Source organism: Amaranthus tricolor, chromosome 1, assembly GCF_026212465.1.
Source record: "Amaranthus tricolor cultivar Red isolate AtriRed21 chromosome 1, ASM2621246v1, whole genome shotgun sequence".
Lineage (NCBI taxonomy): Eukaryota > Viridiplantae > Streptophyta > Magnoliopsida > Caryophyllales > Amaranthaceae > Amaranthus > Amaranthus tricolor.
Window position 1 is genome coordinate 1,132,741 of NC_080047.1, and position 23,241 is coordinate 1,155,981.

At 28.5% G+C, this 23,241-nt stretch overlaps 1 protein-coding gene across 1 annotated transcript; it reads left to right on the top strand.

The window, feature by feature from the left end:
- The first annotated feature begins 14,000 nt into the window (after positions 1-14,000).
- LOC130826867 (MADS-box transcription factor 23-like) lies at positions 14,001-22,142 on the top strand. Its single transcript, XM_057692473.1, has 8 exons — positions 14,001-14,182; positions 15,235-15,313; positions 17,025-17,086; positions 17,505-17,604; positions 21,114-21,155; positions 21,252-21,335; positions 21,826-21,959; positions 22,061-22,142. Exons 1-8 carry the CDS (start codon positions 14,001-14,003, stop codon positions 22,140-22,142), a joined length of 765 nt encoding a protein of 254 aa, XP_057548456.1.
- The last annotated feature ends 1,099 nt before the right edge of the window (positions 22,143-23,241 follow it).

Consider the following 23,241-nt stretch of genomic DNA (forward strand, 5'->3'; position numbering starts at 1 on the left):
GGTTTTCTTCTTTGCAAGAATTTTATGTGTATTTTTTCTGAGATCTTTCATGAGTCGAGAGATTCTTTAATTATTGAAAAATATCCATAAGATAAGCACCAACTATGGCAAAAGGTGAATGATAGCAATTTTAAAAATTTTTTTCACAAAATAACACTTAACTCTTGGAAAATTAACTACAACAACATTATGAAGGTCAAAACATTTAATTTCCGTTAAGTTTTGGTAAAAGTCATAAATGCTCCTAATAAATCCAAAAATTTTTCCACAAAATAGCACTCAACTCTTGGAAAATTAACTACAATAACATTTCCGTTAAGTTTAATTTCCGTTAAGTTGGTCTTTACATTTGAGATTTATTAGGGGCATTTATGACTTTTACTAAAACTTGACGGAAATTAAACGTTTTTACCTCCATAATGTTATTGTAGTTAATTTTCCAAGAGTTGAGTGCTATTTTTTGGAAAAAATTTTAAGAATTACTCTAACTCGCCTTTTGCAATAGTTGATGCTTACCATATAGAATATTCCTTAATTTTATGTCCTTGCCTCGTATACGCTTTGATCAAAACTTAAATAGCATCCTTAATAATGTTGACAACAACTATAATGAACAACCACAAACTTCTTGAAAAGTGATTTTTCGGAATCTTTATTAAATTGAGTCATTAATGCTTTGGTTTCGGATTTGAAAATAGAATAGAAATTTCCTAGCAAAGAAAAAATTAAAAAATTATTTTTTTTTAATAATAATGACAATAAATCTCTATTATAGGTCTGAAAAAAAAATCTTCAATTACTAAATTAATCTATGAATTTTGTGACCAGTCTAGAGTTGTTATGGCCCACCAAAGTATTGGTGAAAATAATAAAATATAGATGTCACACCTGGTGACTAGTGGGCGTGGATTTGATGTGGTTGCTGGGCTGGTCATGATGAGCAACAAATTGATGTGGGTGTTCAAAAATATCCGTATCCGAAAATCCGATACGAAAACCCGCTTTTCGATTTTTAAAAGCGGATAAATTACCCGATTTCCAAAATTCGGATAAACCGGGTATTCGAGTCGGATACGGATCACGAATTTAGGAAAACCGGGTATCCGGTATCCGGTTTTTTTTTTTTTTTTTTTTTTTTTTTTTTTTTTAATATAAAAGACAAATTGAAAACCCTAAAATTAGATTCCTTCTAAGTTCTACCTTGGGCCGCCTTCTATTCCAGTCTTCTTCCTCTGATTCGCCATTCGATTCCTTCTTCTTCCTCCTTCATTCTTACTGCTTGCCTTGTTCCTCCTTCACCATTCACACCTTTATCTTTAATTGGGTAAGTTTGTTTCAATATTTTTGCAATGTTCTTCTTCAGTCGTTATTCTTCTTCTTCTTTAGCATGTATTTAATTTTTTTTTTGCCATTTTCGATTTCGATTTCATTATCTTAAGTTGTAACAAAACAAAATTTGATTTCAGAATTTGTTTCAGAATTTCAGATTTCGATTTCATGTAACAAAACAGAGTTTGTTTCAGAATTTCGATTTCGATTTCATGTAACAAAGCAGAATTTCCGATTTTCAGTACTTATTTAATTTTTTTTTTTGCCATTTTCGATTTGAACACAGATTTAATCTGCCATTTTCCGTATTCAATTGAAGATCTACATGGATTCCTTCCCACCGGTTCCACCATCTAGATTTTCGGTAGTTCTTTTACTTCTTTATCAATTGTTCAAAATTCTGATATTTATTCTGATTTTCTGTATTTATGATGTGATATTCTGTTTTGATTCATGTAAGTTGTGAGTTGATTGTGAATTGATTGTGTACAACTAATGAATGAACTGTGATGAACTGATTGTGATTGGGAATTACATTTGGAGAAAATAATTGATTGGGAATCACTGAATTGTGATGAACTGATGAATGAACTGATTGAAATTGATTCATGTAAGTTGTGAGTTGTGATTACTGATTGTGTTAGCTGAAAGGTCTTGGATGAAATGACGATGAACTGATTGTGAATTGATTGTGTACAACTAATGAATGAACTGTGATGAACTGATTGTGATTGGGAATTACATTTGGAGAAAATAATTGATTGGGAATCACTGAATTGTGATGAACTGATGAATGAACTGATTAAAATTGATTCATGTAAGTTGTGAGTTGTGATTACTGATTGTGTTAGCTGAAAGGTCTTGGATGAAATGATGATGAACTGATTGTGAATTAATCCTTTAACCTTATATTGTTCGACTGTTCGTGCTCTTGGTTTAGGTAATGCATTAACTTTGGAGCATCCGGAAGTCGTAATCGATGAAACTCTTGACGCCGTTGAAGATGAGTAATGGAGCCTGAAGTTTGAACTTATAAATTTTAATAGTTTATCGAATTATGAATTTCAGGAATTGTGGTTGTATTTTAATTAACTAATACTTATATTTTAATAGTTTATGACTAAGTTAGTTAAGTATTTTAATATTATTTGAATTATATGTTTAAAAAATTGTTAAAAGAATTAAGAAAAAAAAATTTAAATAAACAAAACCGGGTACCCGGTTTTCGACCCGGTTTAAACCGGGACGGATCTGGAATACAATTTTAGCTATCCGGAAAACCGGGTACCCGATTTTTCGGAACCGGGTCGACCCGGTATCCGGTTTTGAACACCCCTAGATCTGAGGCGTGTGCAGCAAAGAGCGGCAAGTCCAACTATGTTAATAAGTTCTTCGCATGAGCACGTTGGTGAAATAGTAACCCCAATAAGGTGCATGATAGCAATTAAGGATACAATTCGTTTTGTATGAGATCTTTTTAGTATGAGACAGCTCATATAATTAGCATATTTTTTTAATTAATCACTTTAAAATTATAAGTGAATATTTTTAATAAACTAAATATACAAGGATTAGCCCAATAGATCAAATAATGTCACCTATAAACCGTCTCATTTAAGAATTTGTGTAAAGGATATATATATATATATATATATATATATATATATATATATATATATATATATATATATATATATATATATATATATATATATATATATATATATATATATATATATATATATATATATATATATATATATATATATATATATATATATATATATATATATATATATATATATATATATATATATATATATATAGATCTAGGATCTTACGATTAAAATTGTGTTGGATTCGACTCTAATAAAAGAATTTGAATTTTCATATTAAGATCTATAATAAGCTTAAATCTGTAACAACCCGACTTACCGTTGACTGAGTAAACAGGGTCATTACGGGATTCATTTCCCAAGAAACTTAAATCACACGTCCAAAACGTGAGCAAAGGGGGTCACCAGCTCTTTAACGTAACTAACTCAACTAATTCTCAAACCAAACATCTAACTAAAATATAAGGTAAACATACAAATCACTTTAAGTTCAATATAACCAACACAACCAAGTCTAATATACATTTATCCAAAAACCTAATACAAAACTACAAAATTCCCACATGCTTAGCTCAATATGACATCCTTGGAACTCTAATCAACATCGCTAACCCATCGTTCCCGACAGGTTTCGATCTGTAATCAAACTAAAAGTTGGAAACAACAGAGGGTGAGATTAAACTGAATAAGAAGTAACAATCCAAAACAACAAAACACGGTAATTTCCAAACAAAGGTTTAAAAGCAACATTAGTTTCCTAGATCTATGTGCACACAGGGAGTCTAGTTGTGAGGAACATCCATAACTCTAAGGCTATGTCACTCTCGGGTGAGGCTAGTCAATATTTGAATGACAATTCACCTCAAAATAGGGAGTAAGGGAGATTTAGAGATTTTCCCTCTACTCCGTCAATGACCAGCTCGCAAGCCCGATCCATTGACCACATCAATATTAGCATAATCATTCATAATAAATTTGTCTCAATATTATAAAATTCACAGCTTTTATAAAACAATTTTCAAAATTGTAGTCTGGCTAGACCCTTTAAGGGACTGCTACTACTCATCGCAAAAGATACTTCAAGGAGTCGAAACCAGATCGCAACTATCAACTAGAAGGGTTCTTCGATGATGTCGCCTCCTGAAGCATAACAAACACAACATCACGAAAGAGCGTTCGATACTACAATCTAGATCTATATAACTTATTACATCTCTTCCTAAGATTGCGACTTAACCAAGGATTATATTCTAACATTTCTAAACATAAAAAGGTCTGTCATCAACTTATAATAACCGCAATCTAGACTTTGTTTAACTTCTTTTAAAGATTACCCGCTTCTCTAATTGATCTCTTTTTATTTTCCAATAAACTCTATATGTATAATCATACCAAAACCAAGAATACTCCTAATTCATGCCAAGGATTCCAATTATTCACTACTTTCTCTTATATTCACCCCCTTTTCCACACAAAGCATACTCTCAATAATTTTCCTCATTTCCCACTAATGTTCGACATCCAAAAATTATAATTCAACATGAAACCTCCACAATAATATCAACAAGGTCTATAATCTCAACATTTCCTTAAAACAATGCAAATTACTCTAAAATTTACTTAATTAATATCAATCCACATAAAGGTTCGCTTGTTCCTTGATTTAAAAATGATTCTTGGTAATGTACCTTGAAATCACTAATCTCACCATATACTAGCAACACTTATATCCATAAATTTCTTAATTAAAAAGCTCATCGAATTAACTCTTACAAATTTTCAAGATTTGTCAAAGTTTAGGGTTTAATAGATGATAAAAGAATCTGCAAATGAAAGTATATCAATGAAACAATCTTTATATGAATAAGTGTAACAGACTCAAAATTCTTAATCTTCCGATTAATTATTCCGAATTTTCATTTCAAATTTCTAATCCTTTGGTTATCTATTTCAATCCATCTTTAATTCCTAAACCTTTTTTGATTTTGTAATTTCTTTCAAATATTAAACTTTAAAATATTATTTTGTTTGAACTCTTTTTATAAGCACTAAAATATTATTTTATTTTTTATAGTACGAAAAGTAAAATTTTATTATTATATTCACGGTTTTGTAAAACGTTACGTTTTAACTTTCTTCCTTAAACTAACAGTACTACTTATTGTTTTAACCTTATAACTTTGATTTAATTATTTTATACATAAAAATGAGTTGTACTTTAATTATTAACTTTAAGTATAGTTTAAGCAAAAGTTTCATGATCAAATTTACCCATTATTTTAAAGTATATTCACTTGTACATACTAGAACAAAAATTTGATGAACCAAAATTCTTTCTATAGTAACCCATGATGTTCATCACTTACACAAACTATCACCATTTTCTTACACAAGCTAACCTTCTTCTACACTCCAACTCTTACACATTCACTTACACACTCCAACTCTTACACATTCACTTACACACTCCAACTCTTACACATTCACTCACACACTCCAACTCTTATATATTCACTTACACACTCTAAATCACTTACACAAGTTAACCTCTTCTATACTCCTAACACTCTTTTTCATACAATCTAATGAACTACAAAGTTTTTCAAACCCATTATAAATACCCCCTTAGCCATGAAATCACTTACACCACCATCATCAAATCTTTCTAATATTCTTTCTTATATTTTCACTTTATCAAAATCTTACTATATCAATACCTTTATTATTAGTTGAAGAAATTCAAAAACATAGAGCTTAGAACACTCTTTATTTAGCTTAAATCATCATCATTATGGAGCATTGTTGGGTTATTACTTTGGGTACTTAATGTATCATTATTTTTGGAGTTTAGATTTAATTATTTTGGGAACTTAGAAGATCATCATTATTTTGGGAGGATTAATTATCTTTGAAGTATTATTATCTATATGAAAGGGTCTTATTTCTTATTATTTTTCTAATTAGTACTTACAATCTTTAGTGTTAGTATGGTATAACTTCTTACCCTACTTTTTTTGTAGAATTTTACATTATATTTACTTTATAAGATGCAAAGTATGAAATATGCTAATATGTTTTAGTAAGAAGTTAGTTTAATGAAATTTTGATCAAAATTATATTAAGTATGTGTATGCTAAAAGTATTTTTTAGTATGTTAATTTAATAATCTTTGAACAAGTTTAGGAAGTTAGGTGCAAAATTATATTCTAGTGATATTAAGTATGATTAATGTTATAAACTAGTGCTAGTATGTTTATGAGTTATGTGTTACATTAGGAATGTTATTATATTTAAGAATTTTTATGTTAAAACTTTATTAATATGTTTATGTTAGCCTTCAAATTAGTTTATAAGGTAGTAAGTTATTTTATGAACTTATTTTTATTAAGTATGGTTATATTAAGAATATTGTTATTATACTTTATTTTGAGATTTAAGTTTATCCTTAAGGTTATAGTAAATTTCTAAGTTATTGCGTAAAGTTTTTATTTTTGTAAGTGGTTATGTTAATTATTTAAATCTAAGATTTAGTATGATAAATTAAATAAAGTCGTTCTTTTTATTTGAAAAGGGCCCAAAACACTCATAGGTCATTCTAGGATTTAGTATGATAAAATTTAATGTGTAAAAATTTAATAATGAATGTATAAAGACATAAAGGTTAATTTTACGTTATGATTAAGAATTTTATTAAATAAAAGAGGTTACCACCTAAGTTGATCAAAGTCAAAGTCAAATTGTAGTAATAAAAATGTGATGTACTTGTGTGAATGAATATTGATTGAATGACCCTGATAGTATGGTAATGTCGAACCATGGACCGACATGTAAAATCCCGGCGACCGTGTTGGCCGGCAAATTAAATGCGGTGTAAGACAGGGGGTTAGCTACCTATCTTATAGAGCTTGAGCATAAATTGTATTGAAAGGGTGACGACTCCTACCATAGTTAGGATTTATGACTACGGTCCTCAACTAACTAGACCCTTACATATATCAGGTGTCATATTGATGTGCTTGTTGATCAATGATAAACTTGATTAGTGTTGATGCTATGATGCAGGTACGGTTACGAGTATTAACCAAATGAATTTATAAGTGTTAAGATTAACAAATTGTATAAGTGGCTGTAACGTACTTTTGTCAGGATCGAGAATGGTATCTTAATGATTTAAAAGTATGAAACAGAAAAAGAATATGGTAAAAGTATACGGTGGTGTCAATTGATTATAAGTTCGTACTTAAATTATTATTTTGTAAATGTAGCGTATAATTTCCGTAATTTGAGCTGGATAAGAAGTTATGCTCGGCGTTAAGCGCTGACCGATTCAATCGCAATCATCCGTATCATGGATGGCAGCATTTTGTACGATTTAGCTCAGGTTTCGATCCAGGCCACAGCAATTACTATTTATCGAGAACTTAGGTGCTTTTTGTATCTTTATTGATGACTTGATGATGATGTATTTTTTTCATTTTGAGCTATTAGATGTAATATTTTACTTACAGTTTTTATGATTTAAAGTTTTTAATAGTTCGGCATTTTGAGACTTCCGCAATATTTTTGTAATAAACATTATTATTAAATGTTTATTATGTATCGAGATTGCTGCTTCTACTACAATAAGAGTATAATTATTTAAAAAAAACAGAAAAAGAAAACAAGAAGGATTACCTTCTGTTTGCAGCTACAAGAACGAAAAAAAATTAGATTAAATGCTTGATTTTGGGCCTGGATTTGATACCTAATCAACAGGACCGAAACTCATTCTTTCCTCCTAATTTCGGCAGAATTCAGAGGCACAAGGAAGGAAGATTTTGGCTGCTACAACACTCCTTGTGGTTCGAATTCAGAGGAGAGTGAGAAGAAAGATCAATTAGCCATAATTTATACAAGACAACCAAGAATGCAGAAGAATTGATCATTTACCTTGAAAAAATCATGAAAGGGAGAAAAATCAATTGATTTTCGTAGCCCAAATCCTTCGAAGATCGAAGGAAAAAGAAGAAGATTGAGGAACAACGCGTGTTGCCTTAGGTTATGCCGGTGAGAATGAGTCCATGGATTCAAATTTTGAAGCATGAAAAGAAATAAGGGTTTAGAGCAATGGAATGTCGGGTTTAGAGCAATGGGGAAGGAAGAAAGTTTTGAGTATTTGTATTTGTTTTTTGTTTTTTTTTAAATCAAATAAAAAGAAAAGGAAATGAAGAGAAATTAAATTGAGAATATTTTATGTCATGTGTATTTAAGATCATTCTCGCGCTAATAATTCTCTTAAACTCACTCGTCTTAAATTATTAATTTCCCAAATATTACAAAATCAGGTTCCCATCTAATAAATAGTAAATAATTGTATAAGATTTTACGTACTCCTAATTTTTGTAAAGTGGTTTACTTAATTTTCTTTCTTCCATGTGAGATAACTTTCATTTGGGTAAGAATGAGCACTCCAACAGTCCCACTTATGTATGAGTGTCCTCAGAAAATTTAACCCATCAAAAGGGTTACAAACTCCACTCGAAAAGAACATCTAATAATAAAATGCCTATTAACCCTTTATAATTAAGATTAAATTCACAAAGTCGAACAACAAATTGAGTTCGGATATCATATTAGACTTTAGAAGAGGTTTGGGCAATCCAAATGACTTAAAGAGATAATCCAATTACAAACTTAAAATAGATTCATTACTAAAATCATCGAGTAGTAATAGAAAATACTTTTCAAATTTATGAAATAGTATACAGTGTACTCTATTCTCTTTTTACGATGAGTCACTTATAGATAATTATAATGGACGCTTCAACAAGCTACAATTTCAATATTTTGTACACAAGATTGGCATTTGTCAACTTGGCATCTCTAATTCATGTGCTCTTACAAGCTTGAGAGCGAGTTTTAGCCACAACATTGGTTCTACTCCATTGATCCCAAAATTATTTCTTACATTTTCTTACTTGAAATTGGTTACCATGGCTTTCAAATAATCATCAACAACGCATATTTATTTGTTATTATTATTACTATCCATACAATTTAACATTTTATCAAGTTCTCACAACCAAGGAAATTCTTAATATGCATAGGATCAAGGGATTAAGTTTGATATATTTTTTTTTTATTAAAAGAAAAACACACTACTTTTCCAAAATCCAAATATTAGATCATAAAAGTATTTATTAATATCTCTTCATTTTAACTCAACTAAATTTTAAATAGGTGAAGATCATACAAACCGTTTTAAACATAAAAATTAAAGAAACTTTTATTTAGAACTTTGTTTTTTTTTTGGAGTACACAAGTAGTCTGAAGGCAATTTGAATCAAAGATTTTATTTAGAAAAAGTGATATATATTCCTATTAATAAATCATCTTAAATACTGCTTTTATTTTCATATGTTTTTTTTAACTAGAATTTACGAATTTTAGTGTCAAACTTTGATTATGATTTCTCGTCGATCTATATGAAAAAACATATTCATGTAGAATCTTGATATATTTGTCTCAATATATTATTTTTTAGAATTTTTAAAAACTCAAAATTAAAATTATTTGACTTTTAAATTTGCATTAGAATTTGAAAAAAAGTGAATAAAAAAAACAAAAAAAAAAGTTACAACAATAATTAAGTTTAATTGTTTGCATCCCAAAAGTTTACAATCACTTTAACTTTCTTAATTAATACTCCACCACTAATACGTTCCATAATTGCTGGCGAATCACAGCTTTTAAAAGATATAAAAATCAAAATTTATCCTCGTACAGTTCAGTCCTTGGCTCCTCGTATCAATTAACTTTGCATGCTTAAACAAAACGACATATTATAAGACCTAACCAAGTTTAATTAACAAATTATATGCTTACTCAATTTGCAAACCTTTTCTGATTTGGCTAATCAGATTATAATTAATAATTAGTATATAAAGATATGATAGTACAACAAAATCTTCATTGATATTTGATAGTGATTAAGTAGATGGAATCTCTTAAGTCCATATAGTATATAGTATTTGCATTTAATTTTTTTTAAATTAATGTCATTATTGCCATTTGTCTATTCCATGGTTATTGAAGACCATTTAATTGGTGATCATGACCGTCGATTAGCAAAGGCAAAGCCAGCTATCATCTAAGAATCTTAGTATTTTAGGTCCCAAAAAAGAATTTTATGTACAAAATTTATACCAACAAAATTAAATTTAGGTGTAATTTATATTTTATGTTATTTAATATGAATTATTAGAGCTATAAAATAGTTAATATATCAACAAAACAAAACAAAACTAGTATTATATTATTTATTACACCTTAAATTTTTAGGAATTCTTTTCATTTAACGCTTTGAGGCCCAAAAATAAATTAGACGACTTTGTTGGTGCTTCTATTATATTCTATCTATTTTATTACATTATTTACGTTTAAAATAATTAAATTAAAGTTTAAGAAGAGTTAAACTAAAAAATGAGATCTTTTATGGATATATATATATACACACACACACACACACACATATATATATATATATATATATATATATATATATATATATATATATGTATATATATACACACACACACACATATATATATATATATATATATATATATATATATATATATATATATTTATGTGAGATTTTGTTATTTTCGTTTTGATATATGAACTTTAAAATATTTTTTATCATATGAAATGTATTTAAAGATATTGAGATATAAATTATGCTTTGAAAATTATACAAAAAAAATATTTTTTATTTTTAATGAAATGGATGGAATATTGTTCTTGATAGATACTAATTAATTTTTTTGAAGTCATATAAATGAAATATTTTGCAAAATAAATTTATATTTGCAAATTCCAAAGTTCAACCTAAAATTCAATTCGTAACCCATTGGTGTTAAAACTTGGAAGGAGCAAAAAAGAGCACAATTACCACTTGAATACTCATCTACACATTTGCCATATATTTTCAACCTATCCACATATTTCTCTTATTTATTCCCCTTTTTGCTTCACTTCTTAGAACCTAAATTGTATGTTAGAGTATTTAATATATTTTGAAGCCTCAACCATCAACTTATGCTTTCGATTGAGATCTCAGGATATGTTATATGCTTTAATTGTTAGAGTATATAACATATTCTGGGGCCTTAACCAAAAGCTTAAGAATGGTTGAGGCTCCAAAATATGTTATATACTCTAACATTGTGTTTACTGCAATTTCGTTGTCAAAGAACCAACTCCCCTTTATACAAGAATCATTTGGGCTAGAAGTTTAAATGCAACACATAATTTTCGCATATCTGACGTCAAATATTCCACTCTAAATGAAGGTAGTTAAGATTTCAACATGTAGTCTCTTATCACGCTAACTCTGATATCATATTAAAAAATCAACTCAACTAAAAAAACTTAATATGATAATTTAGATCCCATGATATGTTATATACTCTAACACGGAACCAATAGTATTATGCAATCAAATGCAGAATCCTACTTGGTATACATTTATTTTAGTAGTATTAGTACTTAGTAGTACATACTTTGATGCTATTGATCTGTTAACCAGGTGTACTTTCACACTTGAAGTGCTATTTAATGTCTCATTCTCGTGATTATCAGTTAGTTGCCATGTTAATCTTTCTAGTTATGTGCAGCAATGGAATTAAGTAACAACTGTAAAGTGGGGCCAATATAGTACATAGCACAGTTGCAACTTCAGGTTGCCCTCTTGAGTCATCCATGACATAAGCAACATCTGTACATCTTACGAGTATTATTATTCCCTCACTCTCATGGTCTCTCTCATTGCACTCAATACAAAATGGTGAAATTTAGTGAATATGTGGATTAGTAAGAGAATAACATAAAAAAATAATTAAAGGATAAAAATTAGTGGTTAAAATAGAGAGTATAAATTTGTGAGAGAGGTTAAAAGAATGAGAGTGCAATCAATGCCAAAAATGAAAATTGTATAAATTTTTCAAATAAATTAAAATAGAAATTGATGCAAAATAAGAGGAATATAGAAAGTAATACGATGACAAATGCTATGACATTAAGAAAGTAGTAAGAACATTAAAATGGTGCGGATAGAACAAAGCCTCTATACGGATTAAAAGAAATATTACATGTTAGAAGGTCGGATAAAGCCTTGATACGGATGGTCATAGGATGGATCTAGATCGAGTTTAACTTGGCTCGGACCCAAATCATTATCATCATCATCATCTTACCTAGTGTATCTCGTCCATAAACATCTATTAGTTTTTTGTGAACCCAAGCCCAAAATTCTAACCCTTAAGGTCCGAAAATTGTAGATCCTGACCTAACTAGACCCGATTGGTCTGATGGAACTAGGGTTCTAAATGAGTCTTAACTTTATATATATATATATATATATATATATATATATATATATATATATATATATATATATATATATATATAGGTTTGAAACGGATCTTAAATTGTATATAAGTTTAAAATATGAGTCTAAATAAATATAAAATAGATTTAAAATTAATTTAAAATTAATTTTGAATTGTATAATAATTCGAGTCTAAAACTAATTTGGCGGGTCTAGGTGGGATTGGTCTCAAACGGCTTTAGAGAGTTGTTTAAATTGGGTTTCTAAGAGCCTAAACTATCTATTTTTTGGAGGTGAAGCCAACACTAAAATTAGGGTTTTGTTTGTAGTGATATGAATAAAGTGTTGGACCCATGTCCATATATAAACATCAGTTTCATCAAAATATCAGAGATGAGAAGGGCACTTTAGTCATCCACTTAGATAATTAAGGAAATCCTTAAAATCATATACTTGCTTGACCTCTACCTTTGCGAAACGTGGTCATCTTTGTCTTATTCTATATGCCGTTGAACAAAAATAAACTTGAATGTTATCAAGGTTAATAGCTATTTTGGTCATACTTTACACATTAATATTGACCAAATTTGTAATCATCATTATAAAAAAATGTATGTTATTATGTCATACATTGGTTTAATCGGTAAATGAAGTTGTTAGTTAATTTGACCAATAGAAATTATTGATTATTCAGTCAGCTAAAAGTATTGGCTATTCGGCCAATTTTTATGAAAATTTTTGATAAAAATTATTAATTTGAGAAAAAGTAGACTGAAAGTAAAAGCCATATGAAAAAAGCTTAAAAGTTGTCTTTTTAGCGGCTTAAATAACTATTAACTAAACGATTTTTTTGGATTTTTGACCAAGGAAAAATAAAGCAAAATATATCAACTAAAAATCAAAAATTAGAAAAGCCAACTAAAAAATTAAGAAAAAATTCAATTGCCAAACACCTCCGATACATAATATAAAATTGTCTTGTGAAGTAAGAAATATATATTGAGTAGTATATATATACTATATCTATTCCACAACTTTTCATTTTCCATTTAGGCCCCTCATATGTATCAAGTTTGGTACATTTTTAATTTTGACTTTAATTCATATTTTTCAAATTTTCATTCACATATGACATAATTATACATTTAATTTATTTTTTCATGTCTTCGACACAATTCTCCCTTTCTTATTCATTTTTCCTCATATTTCCCTGATTTTCTTGACTTTAACCATGATTGTACTTGTGCCGAAAACCATATATATATGTTCCTGGAATAGCTAAGATTACGTACAAATTACAAAAAAAAGCAAATATTGACGACAAATAAACAAAGGAAAAAAGGGAAACTAATTCCTCAGTAAGAAAGTCTTCTATCTCTCTCCAAAATTCACTTTTCCAATTTACTATATATATTTCAATTTTCGTTTAATTAGGTTTTTTATGTAAAATTATGCAATTTTTTTTGTATATTAGATCAATAGACTTTTCATGCCAAAAATCAATTGCAACTTGAATTCATTTTCCTCTTCACTTCTTCGATCTTTATTAGCAACAAATTAGATTAAACTTAATATCTTTGGGTTGTGTAACCGATCCCAATATTATTGTTGTTCTTTCTGGCCGGATTGTGCTAGATATATTTATTTATTTATTTTACAGGAAAAATTGAAGAAAAATCTCAAAAATGGGTAGAGGAAAGATAGTAATCAAAAGAATTGATAATGCAACAAACAGACAAATAACGTTCTCAAAAAGAAGGAGTGGATTGTTGAAGAAAGCTCGAGAACTTTCTATACTCTGTGATGCAGAACTTGGAGTGATCGTCTTCTCTAGCACCGGAAAACTCTATGAGTATTCTAGCACTAAGTAAGTAATTAATACAAGAATATAATTTTTTTTGAATTTTTCTTACATGTTGCTATAATTGTTTAATATATACTCTCTCCTATTCACCCAATATGTGTCATTTGACTTTTTACCATTTTTTAGGTGGTCAAATAGAACTATATGTGAAAGAAAAAAGTATAGTATTTCTAAATTTTAATAGGCGTAAAGATATGAAAAAGTTAAATTTAATAGGAGAAAATTGATAAAATTAACTTTCTTAAAATAAAAATGAGACATTTAAGGCGACCTAACCAAATAAAGAAATGAGATTGTTAGCATGAATAAAAGGAGTATAAGTCTAGGATAAAAATTAGGGCTTTTAAAGTTAATTTTGAATTTTGTTGCATGCATATTTATTTATTTATTATATTAAATCTTATATGGTTTTGGAGGTAGGTTTTATATATGTGATCATAAATTGATTATGTTCTTGTTTTTATCAAGTGATACTATAACATTCTGTTTGATTAATAATACTAATTAGGCGGTAATGAGAATAACTTTTAGTGTAAATTCTCATGATATATATCATGTCATTACCATGACAATGAAAGTTTGATTATAAAAAGGCTTTTTTATTCACAATTTTTCATTATCATCTAATATCATATATTCAAGTGGTAATGTATTGGAATGAATTTTGTGAAGAAATTGAGCTTGTTGAATGAGAATAAGTATGGTCATTAAATTTATCAAAAGATATTTTACCATAATTATATTAATATTTAATTTTCATTCCCACCATCTAGTACCGGTTTACCAAACGAGGTATAAGTAGTATCCCATTTAACATCAAGTGAAATCTTATCATAGATTCAACTCGATATTTAAAATTTATAAAATTAACTTTATATAATAATTATCCTAGATGATTAGAAATATTTAAATTCAAAGTTGTTAAACTCTTCTTGGAAGGCAGCAAAACAAAAACTCTAGTTTTGGAAAAATCAACACCCTAATTTTAATGTTTAGTTGTGCTGTATTATATGGCTAAATGGTAATCATAACAAATTTAATTTGTTTGTTTATAGTATGAGATCGTTGATAGAGAGATACCATGATAATACATATGATTATTATCAACCATCAAAATCAGCAGATGATCTTAAGGTACGTATAGCTTCTCAGTTCACGCTCTCCTGTCTTTAATTTGCTTCCATCCAGTTAGCAAATCTAAGGTAAACGGGCATGCTAAGAGCGTAGAGATGTTTAAAATAAATCTGACAATTTAATATTTATCCGATTTTATAATTAAATGTGATTTGACATAACTTCAAAATAAAGTTAAAGTTACGCAAAAATCAATGTTGACACAAGATTCGATTTTGAACGTACCCGAAACATTTAACCTGAAATTAACCTAATGATTCGAACGAACACCTCTACAAGAATCATTACATTTCATTTTCGATTAACGTTTGGTAGCAAATGTTATATTACTACAATGACCTGTTTTGTTATTGGTACTAATTGCTGGTATTAGGAATGATTTGTAGTGTGAATTTTTATTATATGTATCATGTTATTCCCGTTGTAATGAAAATTTGGTCATAAAAAAAGTTTATTTCACAATTTTTCATTACCATTTTGTACGATATTTCCAAATGATAATGCGTTGGAATAAACTTTGTGAAAAAAATAAGAATGTTAAAGAATAATAAGCATGATGATTACTTGTGAAGGGATATTCTTAGCAAAATTCTACTAACTTTCTATAATAATTCTTATCATTTAATAGCAATTACTATATCAGCAGTTAGAGTATATCATCATAAGCTAACTAAAGATTGTAGCCCCATATATGTAATATACTTTCACGTCTCTTTATATGATTTGAACATAAGTGTGAATGCAGAAAATTCATTACTCATACTCAAAGCATACATAAAAATATTATTAACCGAATCTCATCAAACGAAGTAGAATTTAAGGAGACGGATGATCAAAGGTGTGAAATCTTACCTCTTGGATATATATTTTTTTTCTTTTATCAATTCTTAATAGCAAATGCAATTTGGAAGCTAAATCCACGTAAAGAAGTATACATATTTAGATTTATTTCATAACTCTATATACTTCATATTTTACTATCGTAACTTTCCGCGTAAATATACAAAATATTTAAATTTAATTATTAATATTAACTTCTTATAAATAGCAAATTGATATTATATCTTAAAATTCAGTATGTATTCACGATAAATAATAATTTATACTTATTGTGATGAATATATTGCTTAGTATTAATGGAAATAAATATTTACTAAGTACTCTCTTCATTCTTTAAAAAGTTCCCATTTGTCATTTCGGGGTATTTTAATTGTTGTTCCTATAAAAAAAAGTTTTCTATTTATATCATAAATTTTAGATAAAATAATTTTATTTATCCTTATTCTAATATTTTAATAATATTTATGGTCCTTACATATCTTCCACTAACTTCATTGTAACATTTTTATATTTCTTATTGTCTTCATATGTTTCACACTAATCTTTTAAATATATTTTTTATTAGTTGTGGTCCCTATTTTTTCACTAACTTTCTTTTAGTATTTTTTTTTAATATTTATGATCCTCACTTTTCCTCAATCAAATTTATTATTCAATAAAATAATAATTCATTATCTAAAAGATTCTATTTTTCTTATTCCAGTAAATATTTTTATGAAAACTTTATTAGAAAACTGAGCGAGTAGTTTGTTGAATATTCATCTTTTACATACTTGAATATTAATTAAAAAACTATACATTTTTATAGATTGAAAAGAAATTAGCTAAGGTTTCTTGTAGACAATTTCTTGATTACTTGATTAATTTTCAGTTTTGGCAAAGCGAAGCAGCTCGATTGAGGACCCAATTGCAGCTTTTAACACAAAGTCATAGGTAATACATTCTCTGATTTTAAATAATTGTTACAGTTATATATAATAACTAATGTTCATATAATCATGTAAAATTTTATTTAATTTGTCTTAATGTATATTTTTAAAATACTAATTTTTATATGTTTTTATCATATGAAATTAAAATTACATATTTGAAAGCGTGAAAAAAAAATAAATCTAACTATTAAAACCAGATGAAGTATATTAATGTAATAATGTTACCCTATCATTATTAAAAAACAGATGAAGTATATTTTAAAAATAATAACTTTTATTTTTGGGTTGTTTAGTTAGGTGAATTACAATTAAAAAAAAAACTACATATATTCCATTACATCGATGTCGTTAAGTGGCTATCACTTACAGTCAAATTCAGAAATTAAATGTACGCAGTCTTACCTTATTATAAATTGTAGGCAACTGATGGGTGAAGAACTTTCAAAGTTGAGCATCAAAGACCTTCAGAATTTAGAAAACAATCTGCAAACAAGTTTGAAAGCCATTCGGATTCAGAAGGTCTGCGACCTCCCATATACTTGCTCAATATAAATATACATAATAATCCGTACTTTTTAATTTGCAATATATATTTTTATTTATTAGCTCTCAGTCTCTCACATTCAAAAATTAAAGAGAATTAGCAAAATGAGTGAGACTTTTGAATATATGCTATACAACAAAAAACATCTTGTCCAAGTTTTAATTTCTTTAGTGCTAATAATGGACCTGTATATACGGGGTATTTGAAATGACAAATAAAAATATAATAGAAGGAACTAATGACATATAATATAAGATTATTATTATTATTAATTTTTTTTTTTGGAAGAAAGAAAGATTTCATTAATTTCAATCCAAGACAAGTAAAAACTACAAGAAGGCAAAGTAAAGCCTCAAGAAGAAATTAATTTATTCTAACAAGTCATGATATAATCTAATAGCCTCAGGGTTGAGACCTTTGAAACAATAGGTAATATTAAGCTTGAGCTCCTTCATGACGTAGTAATGTGCATTTGCCAAACACAAGTATTATTATTATTATTATTTATTATTATTATTATTATTATTATTATTATTATTATGGCAAATAAAAATTTCCAAGAGGGGCTTACTGACCTTGGGTTGCCCCATACGGCATTCACTAATATTATATGGTCAAATTGAGAACATTTAGCACACCAAATTGGTAAGCAGTCATAGTGTACAACCTGTGTGATCAGAGTATCATTCTCATTGAAAAAGAATAACTCCTCTGGAAATCCATCCTCCACATTCATAACCACCAATACCCTAGCAAACATCATCCTACTCTTTGTAATAGTAGCATCATCAACCTTAAGCAAAGTACCAAGATAACCAACAATAATGCGCAACATATCCTCCGTCCAATACCTAACATCCAATTTAGGTAATTTAACTTATAGAGGAATCCTAGTAAGGCTAGACTTCTCATAAGAAATGAAAGATGATCAAGGTTTAACAATGAAAGGATTCTTATCAAACAAAATGTCGTTCATATCACAAGCTTTTTCCAGATGGTCCTTATGCAAAAACTGAACCAAAAACATTCCCCGATTAACCATACCTATTTTATCAATCTCCAAGTCATTCCAAATCCTCCTTACAAACCCATCTATAACATAAATGGGGGGATTAGCACTAGTAACATAACACACCACAGAATTCTCTCAGTACTTAACTTCCTCCTTCACATCAGCCTTAGTAATTTTACCATAACACGAGAATGAGAAGAATAAGAGCCATAAGAAATACCTGACTTACATTGGGCATAAGCACTTCCCGAAACCCTTAAATCGATCGCCAAGTTAAGCACATTACAACCAGAACCAGAACCGGTCTTATTCTGGGTGGACACAGTACCAGTAGCCTTCGAAACGCCATCCATAGCACCACCAGGGCCACCTCCGGTAGGAGTGGCTGAACTGGACCCACCTCCCTTTAATACCGACACCCAGCTAAGACCCACACAGTTATCGGCCACCAGAACAAGTGTATTTGGATTCACCAACCCCGGAACAAATAATTTCGAACCAGACAAGTGCAAACAGGGAGTCGATGAAGAAGAACCACCCTCACCATCACTCTCACGCGAAGAAACACTCAGAGACGGCTTCCTCGGCACCACCTTCACCTTCGCTGGCCTATCCCTCCTGCCCATGGCTGGAAGAAGGCACAGTCACCCCTTACCGAGAGAAAACCAAGAGAGATTATTATTATTATTATTATTATTATTATTATTATTAGTATTATTATAATTATTATTATTAGGGAAATTCCATGTGGTAGCATCATGAAATGCCAGTGATAGCACTTTTGTAAGATTTTTTCACATGGTAGCATCTAGTTTATACACTATCTAACTGTCGTAGCATTTTCCGTAAAATTCTTGTTAATTTCCGTTTAATTCATCATTTTGTAAGATTTCTCCACATGGTTGCATGTACTTTTTCTCTCAAATATTTAATTCACCATTTTAACGCTTAATTCGCCGATTAATTTATCAACGCCCTTAAATGTTGTAACGATTACATAGATATGTATTAGTGCTTGAAATGCACCTTTTGAACTTATGAAATGCACCTTTTTAGCTTATAAAATGCGCCTTTGAATTATTTATTAGTGTTTGTAATGTACCTTTTGAACTTTATATTGTCAATAATTTGAATGAAAATAAAATTATTATTACATTTAAAGGCGTTGATAAATTAATCTGTGAATTAAACGTTAAAATGGTGAATTAAACATTTGAGAGCAAATATTGGATGCTACCATGTAGAACAATCTTACAAAATAATAAATTAACAAGAATTTAACGGAAAATGCTACGGCAATTAGATACTGCATAAACTGGATGCTACCATGTGGAAAAATCTTACAAAAGTGCTACCACTGGCGTTTCATGAAAACTAGATGCTACCATGTGGAATTTCTCTTATTATTATTATTATTATTATTATTATTATTATTATTATTATTATTATTATTATTATTGTTGTTCTATTTCATAGAAAGAGACTTTACATGAAGTTGCTGGGGAGTTGAGCAACAAGTTGAGCACCCACACCCTTTTAAATACTAAAAGCTAGTCTGTGAAAAATGTAGACCCTAGATTATAATAATAATAATAATAATAATAATAATAATAATAATAATAATTATTATTATTATTATTATTATTATTATTATTATTATTATTATTATTATTATTATTATTATTATTATTATTAATTCCACTTGGTGCAAAAATTTCACTTGAATTTTAGAGGTGGTTAAAATTCAAACTTGTGACCTCTTATCACGTTGATTTCTGATACTATGTTAAGAAATCAACCCAAAGCTTATGTTGATTATATGGTTGAGGGTTCTTGATTTATATGTTATAAAAACTTTGTTAATTAGAGCCAAAATACTAGGAGTATTTACATATTTTATATGGTATGTATATATAAATTAATTATTATAGAAATTTCTTGTAAACATAAAAACCCTATAGATAACCTTTCTAAAGGAGAATTCATAAGTTTGTATGATATCGAGCCTAACCCAGTAACTAAAATTATACACCCTCCTATTCATAGATAATGGGACATTTGCATTTTTACACTATCTAATGTACTTATTCAATGTTTAATATCTCTTATTATGCATAACGAAATATTATAAAAACTAGATATTAATAATCTTTGCATTAAGACGAATTAAATAAGATTTCACTTGACTATATTCTAATTTATAGATTAAGAATAAAATACAAATTAAGAGTAATAAGTGGATAGTGTCAAAAACTAAATGTCCCATAATCTATGAATAGAAGGGAATATATTCTATTATTTTTTTAGTACTCATTAAAAATAAAGATGAAAAGATTCAAAAAAAAATACTGCTAACAATTTTAAAATTGGCAGACAATCCATGTATATGTTTATATACAAGATATATGTAATTTATACGTACGTACGTATTCTTATATATGAAGGATATTGAAATGTGCATGCAATTGGCAGGTTCAAGTATTGGCTGATGAGATCAATGAACTGAAGAGAAGGGTCAGTCTTGAGATCAAAATTTATTAAATTTAAATAAAGTATAAAACATTTAATTTCTGAGTATATTAATTAATTACCTTACTTAATATTATACAGGAAAGCCTCATTGACCAACAAAATGTTTATCTTCATAATAAGCTTAATCTTGCGCAACAAGGAAATATGTATCTCAGAAAGCAGGTAATTTCATATCATTATATCGACATTAATAAATTATATAGACGTTAATTTTTTTTAGTTATAGACTAGACTAAGAGAAGAGAAATGAGATTAGGTAAGAATCAAGTCCAAACTTATTCTGAAAAGTACTTAATATTTGCTCTCAAACTGAGACAAGACGTAATTCTCTAATCGTAAACTTTATTACGATTCTTATGTGACCAAACTGCGTCCAACATTTTTTGCAACCACTTCAACTGCGACCAGCAGCTAGAGTCATCGATTGGTCGTAATAATGACCAATCTATGACCAAAGCACTAGTCACAGTTGGAGTCATCCGATTGGTCGTAATAATGACCAATCTATGACTAAAACATGAGTTTTCAAATGACTTTTAAAAATATGAATTATTAAGTGAATATAATGATAATTTGATTTTTAAACGGATAATGAAATTTATTATTGTCAATGACTGTAATACGAGTATTATTAAATAATCAATATTTTCAGTTGAATCAAGCCTATGAACAACCACTCAATATGTCAAGCAGTGTACAAAGAGAATGCCGTGTAACACCGCTTTATCTTGAGCTCCAACCACAATCAACGAAGAATGATGCTTCAACAAGAACTATCAAGCTAGGGTAACGTTTTGCCTTCGATAAGAATATTGTATTTTTTCTTTTTTAAATCAAACCAAAACAATATTTATTACTATTTAATTTTTTGAAAGATCTATGGATAGAGGTACAGGTGTGTTAACGAGTCGAATTGAGAGTAAGCCTGATCTCAATCTTGTTTCGAGCCAAAAAAACGAGTTAAATTGAATTGAGTTACAGTCTAAGCATATGTTTTTAAGTTTCGATTTGAACTTTAACTTTAATAAAGATCAATTGAGTTAGCTTTGTATAAGTCGAGTTTAAGTAGCTTAATAAGTCCAACCGAAAAGTTTGTGTACAAATTAGATACAAAGGTGTTTGTAAATCAATTTTTGCCCGTTGGCTGTTGGGTAATTTAGCTAACTTGTTTGACCAATTAGCTAGTAGCATTGGTTTAAAATAGTTGTTAAGTTGGTTCTATAAGTCAACTATCATGGAATTAAATGTTTGGAAAAAATTAATTGTGATTGTTGGTTGTTTAATAAGTACAATGTTGGCCGAAAATCAAATATTCAAAAAGTCAATAAAAAAATTACTTAAAATGAACTTTTAATTTTAGTTTAAAAGTAATTAACTTTTTGAGTTGGGTTAACAAACCATCCAAAAGCCAAACACAAACTATATGAATGGGGTTTTGATAAAATATGATCCATATAGATAGATATCATGAATGTGATTTGATGAATAACTTGCATTCCACGATGAACAACTTATCCTGCTCTCAAACAATTATATGTGCTTTCTGTATATATATGATGACCAAATTATGTTTGAAAACAAAATCTTTATTTCCTCACAGTTAAGGCGTATATCTTATAACATACTCCCTTCTATTCACTCTAATAGTTAACTTTTGACATTGTTCATTAATTACTCTTAACTTGTATTTTATTTGCCCTAATTTACTATCAGCTTAACTATTTATTTTATAATAATTCAACCTTTGCCCTTTGTTTGCTATCAGCATATCCTATCAGTAAGTCTGGCAAAAGCTGACCCGACTTGTTAAACCGACCCAAACCTAATCCGAAATAAATGGGTATGGGTTGAGACTTTTGACCGAATTAATCAAAAGGGTCGATTCGAACTGATTTGTTTATTGAATGGGTTAAGTTTAGGTCAACATTATAAACCTGAAACAAACCTATATAACAACTTGATTCCGTGTTAAATCAATAATTATAACCTAAACTTAATTCATTTAATATTTTCTTAAATTTCAAAGTAAATACAAAATAAACAACTTAAAAATAAAAAATTTAAAATT

Coding starts and splice junctions, on each gene's coding strand:
- LOC130826867 (XM_057692473.1), top strand. CDS start 14,001: ATGGGTAGAGGAAAGATAGTAATCAAAAGAATTGATAATGCAACAAAC. Junction 17,605..21,113: donor AAGCCATTCGGATTCAGAAG/GTCTGCGACCTC, acceptor TGCAATTGGCAG/GTTCAAGTATTGGCTGATGA. Junction 21,336..21,825: donor ATATGTATCTCAGAAAGCAG/GTAATTTCATAT, acceptor CAATATTTTCAG/TTGAATCAAGCCTATGAACA.